Source organism: Parasteatoda tepidariorum, chromosome 10 (genome assembly GCF_043381705.1).
Source record: "Parasteatoda tepidariorum isolate YZ-2023 chromosome 10, CAS_Ptep_4.0, whole genome shotgun sequence".
Classification (NCBI taxonomy): Eukaryota; Metazoa; Arthropoda; class Arachnida; order Araneae; family Theridiidae; genus Parasteatoda; species Parasteatoda tepidariorum.
The window spans coordinates 38500030-38505268 of NC_092213.1; the positions used below are offsets into that span (position 1 = coordinate 38500030).

The window sequence follows — 5239 nt, forward strand, 5'->3', positions numbered from 1 at the left end:
TAAATCAAAAGTTTCCAAAGTGCACAAACTTGAACTACCACTTCTTTCATTTTTGAAAAAAAAAAAAGAACACAAAAAAGTTGCAAAGATTAAAAGTGCGCAAGTATGATATTAGAATCAATGACGATATGTTTTGCGCATGTTTCACTGACAATCAGTATAAAAACAGGGTTTAAAAGAGTGATAAAATCTTAATACAAATAAATAAAATAAGCTCAATTTCTATTGCTTACTCATTTAAGATATTTATTGTGGTCCTACTGCGGAATAGTGTCATGTTGTTCAATAATAAAACAATAATTTTTATTATTACAAACAATAAAATGATTTTATTGCCGACTCTTTTGACAATTCACAAGTTCAATTCAGATACAAGCATAAGAACATAAGTTATGTATAGTACAGTAAAATAGTTTCTAAAGCTCAATCCATTACAGTTACAGCCAAACACAATTAATATTATTTAGACTGAATTTATTGATATGTTATACAGATATTTATTAATTTAGTAAATGCTTGTAATGACTACATTTTCATTAATTTGTATGCAATACTATGATTCCTATAGATTACAGTATAGAATTGGTAATATTAAATCTATATTGTATTCTATAGACTTACTATTTTTAATTCATAAAATTTCATATTTTTTCGTTTAAATTTAATAACACAAAATCGAATAGATAAATAAAAATAACCAATTACACTTGAGGGAAAAAAGTTAAAGAAAATAAGCTAGCTAAATAGTTAAATAACTTAATGGAAGAATATGCTATAACCAGATGTAAATACTAGGGTTCCGTAATTACTACCCTTTAAACATTAGGGATAACAAATTAATATTTATAAGAGGAAAAAAAAATCTTTTCATAAAGATCAAGAAAATAATTTTTAAGGGTGACGAGATTAAAAACATCGAAACCAGTTTTACTGGTAGATGACAAAACAACGACTTCTATGTTTTTTCTGGCAATTAAACCAGTTTTGGCAGATTTGTTTCCTTCTTTGTAAATAATTTTAAGGATTTTAATAATGTTTTTCTATTTTTTCTAGTTTAAATATTGATTTGCAGTCCCTAATGTAATTGAATTTGTTATTTGAAAAAAAAAACAAAAAATTATAAAAGTAAATATTAAGGGCAGTTGAGGCGAAACACCTTGCATTTTCGTGTCATGCCATTCAAGAAAAAAAGTTTTGAATGGATTGGGAGTTAGGTAAACATTTAGATTTTCTAAAGCTGTTGTTTCTCAATTAACCAAAATGTCCCATTAAACTTTCTTCCACTAAGCTTTACAAATCCTCCAATTTTCGAAAAAATTTTATTCAATTGTATAAATAAATATAAACATGATGTTTTATTGAACAAAAGGTAAAATTGTTAAAAGCAATTTGAAATAATCAATTCCAAGGATAGAAATCAAAGAAAAATCTGTATTAAAAATTAGCTACATTAAAAACATAATTCATTTTTATCTTTTATCTGAGAAACTTTTATCTGAATTGTTCTTAACTAACGTCTCTAGTCATTTTTTTTTCTCTTTTAAACTTCTTTCAACACACTAAGTCCGTTGTGAAAAAACTATTTACAAGCAAAGAGACTTTGTTTATATTTTTATATACAAATTACATGAGTACATTACATATGAAAAATATACACTAAAAATAACATATTCACTGAAGCTTTTCAAATGGTCATTCCATTCTCATTACATGTAAAGGGGAAAAAAAATTTATTACATACAAACATTTTTTTTCTGCATTTAATTTTAAAGTATACATAAATATTCGATCGTTTAATCTTCCATTTTAAAGCAAGCAAAAACTTTACTTAGTTATTTTAGTTTAAAACAAATAAAAATTTTTAATTTTTTTCTTTTAATTTTTCATTATTTTGCGCTCAAAAAAAATTTTCTTTGTTTTTTCAGTTTAAAGCAAATGAAAATTCAATTTTTAATTAAAAAGCATACCTAAAATCTTTTTGCATTTTAACTACAGAGTACAGAACATACAAAAAAAAAGCTTATCTTTTAATTTTTGTTTCAAGATGTTTGTCTTTTAATTTTTTCATTTAATAATAGAAAAATATTACCCATTGATCTACTTGATTTTGTATTTATATAAAATACCAGCAACTAAAATATTTTTAATAAAATTTCAATAGTAATAATTTTTTTTGTCACACATTTTTGATCTAAAACTTTTAAATAAAAAAAAAATATGCCAATTCAAAAATTATAAATTCAAAGTAAGTTATCTAAAATTTATTCAATAATCAACAATTTGATATGTAGCACACCTACTGACTAAAATAAAAACATAGATTTCGTTTTCTAGCAAAATATTCAAAAGATTTTACAAACATGGTAAGCATGATATGATACAAATATATTAGCATAGACTCTTATAAAATATTTCTCATACATAACAAATAAAATCTATGAGAGTATTGCAAATGTAAAATTCAAGCCGAAAAGCACTAATATATTTTTTATTTTATCAAACTAAATAATTTTTTAACATCTTTGCACTTTAGTTTAACAGAAATTGACTGCAAACGAAATAAAATTAGAAACTATAGATTTATACAATGGTTGTTTAATATTTTGCGTAATTAATAAATCACATCTTCTTCTCTTTCTTTCATAAATTGCACGCAATAAATTAAAGAGCATTTTGAGATTCAGTCTCAACAAATTTAAAGACATTTTCATGATGAAAAATTAATTTTATTAGAGATAATTTGTATAATAACATGTATTGAACAACTCATATTGGTACAAGATTCATTTGCTTTGGATAAAAAAAATTTCATACAATTTGTATCAAATAAATTTGTAATTTTCTTTTATTTATCTTTTAAATCAACAACCGACTAGAACAGAAAACAAAGGCGAAAAAGTTACTTCTCAATTTGATATTAATATGGAATTCAAATCCCTTTTAAACAAATTAATGTACAATAATATCCTTGAAATACAATGATTTAAACTCTGCTTTGAAATTGATTCCGGTTATAAACAACATATCAACCTACACAGCAAAACAAAAACAAAAAATTGTATTTATATAATTCTTTCAAAATAAAAATCTTTAGTATACAATTTTTAGTCACATTAAATTGCACTTCTTTTAATACATAACAAATTTAAAGCTGTCTTGTACAATTAAAAAAAAAAAAAGCAAAATACACACAACACAATTTTTATATTAATTTCTCAATAACCTAACAGCACATTTACAACAGCCTTACGCAATAGTTCATTATCTTTTAAACTTGTACAATCTTTGGCGTTGATTAGTATATGGAACACACAATATTTTTACTTTCTTTAACGAGATTTAGAGATGGCAAATGATAATTAAAATCAATTTAGCTCCATTAATAAAAATTAGACCAAAAAATTACAAACGTATGGGCCTGTGAGTGCAATTTTTGAGCCAATTCTAAAAATAGGTAAATTTACCAGTCTAAAAAATTAACAATCCTTATTTTCACGAAAGTTATGTATTAAAAGCAACTATTATTATTACTATTAAAGAATCCATTATTTTCATATCAGATAAAAAAAAGAGACCTCCGTAGCAAAATCAATGAGTGCCATGAAGATTTCTTTTACTGAAGTGAAAATAACTTCCATAATTGAGGTTCCATCGTTCAAAACATATATTTTTGTAGGTCTTAACAGAATTTGTCAAATAAATCTGTAACAGAAGTTATTTGCATCCAAAGAGAAAAAAACACTTGGGACGCACAAACTTATCGAGTTTTGTAATTGGCTTCAAGACAAAATTATGTCTCAATAATAATAATCAATTGTAAATTAGCTAATACTAATATTCAAGATCTCATTGCATTTTGACAAAGAATATCTATTAAAAGAATCAAAATTATTTAACAAGAATTACAATCAGCCATTCATAATTTCGTTTCAAAATGAATACCATCAGATGGATGATTATGATAGTTAAGTCGTGAATCATCATTTGCTACTGCTTATAATTAAGACATCATTTTCGCCTTGAAGATTGGATATTGTAGTTAGGTCCTAATGCAATAACCATCTAGTAAAGCGTCCGTTAGTATTTTCGAATTGTAATTACCTAATTATTTTATTATTTGTATCTTACTTTAAAAATTAAATTTGGGAATAGAAACCAAATGGGGGTAAGAGATTATCTATTTTTCAGAATTACTACGAACAGCAATAAATGGCAACAAAATGCACGCACAGGCCAGACAATTGTTGAAGTGTTCTTAAAATGAACGAAAGCAAACTCAACATCCTGACTTCTCATTTGACACAATGACTTGAAAGTGATAGGGAAAAAAAAAACAGTCTTTGAAGTAACTAAATTATTCATTATCATACATGGGCCAAAATCCTCACTTCACCAGCAGATGCCGATGTATTTCCCAAGTCAGGCACCTCCCTGCCTGGTACTGACAGTATCACTGTGTCCCTGTTGAGCACCTGGGACGAGTCAGTAGTCTGGACGATGGTCACTGCATTGATGTCGTGGTGGTGAGGTTTCCAGCCACGACCCCAAGTGGAGGATAGACCTGTAGATGGAGGACTGTCATCACTAAGGCCGGCCACAACAGAGTTCTGTGACTCGCCACTAGGACTTGTGAAGTGTACCGGATCCTGCTGGTTGGCAGGCCTCGAATGACCAGAGTCTAGGAAGAGTGATTCGTGAGACAGGAAGCTGAGACTCAGCGAAGGATTGCGACTGTGACTAGTTGTGAGGACAGTTGGCTGAGGTTGTTGCAGAGGCTGCGTAGATACAGAGCATAGAGTCTCAGTACTCGGCCTCAGTACTCCCGCAGAGCTTGCCCGGGAACGGTAACTGGGTGGCCTACTGTATTCCCTCTCAGTGAGCGCAAGGGGAGGCCTGTAAAAATAATTTTCATTGTAAACTCAAGTATTTTTGCATCAAGTATTTTTGCAACGCAAACAGCATACAATTAAAAAAAAAAAAAAAAAACAAGTTTTAAAAAAATTTAGGGAATGTAAACCCTTTAAAATACATTTTAATGAAGCGAAGTAGATACAAGTGAGCGAAAAATATGACAAACTGAATAACGTTTTATCTAATGGTTGGATTTTCATATACCAAGACTCAATATTAATGGTTTGAGGACATAACTTTAAATATATAAAATAAACAAGGCAGGCGAAATTTTAAATTAGGAAAATAGACTCTAAAACGTTCTTTTTCTGACTACCCCCCCCCCTCC

At 28.0% G+C, this 5239-nt stretch overlaps 1 protein-coding gene across 1 annotated transcript in view; it reads right to left on the reverse strand.

Annotated features, from left to right (window-relative positions):
* Positions 1–300: 300 nt before the first annotated feature.
* LOC107454216 (uncharacterized) overlaps positions 301–5239 on the reverse strand; it is a gene marked incomplete in the record, with an annotated part of 134371 nt that continues 129432 nt past the window's right edge. Inside the window, 1 exon segment of the mRNA XM_071186437.1 lies at positions 301–4893. Within this exon segment, the coding sequence (XP_071042538.1) occupies positions 4365–4893 (529 nt within the window).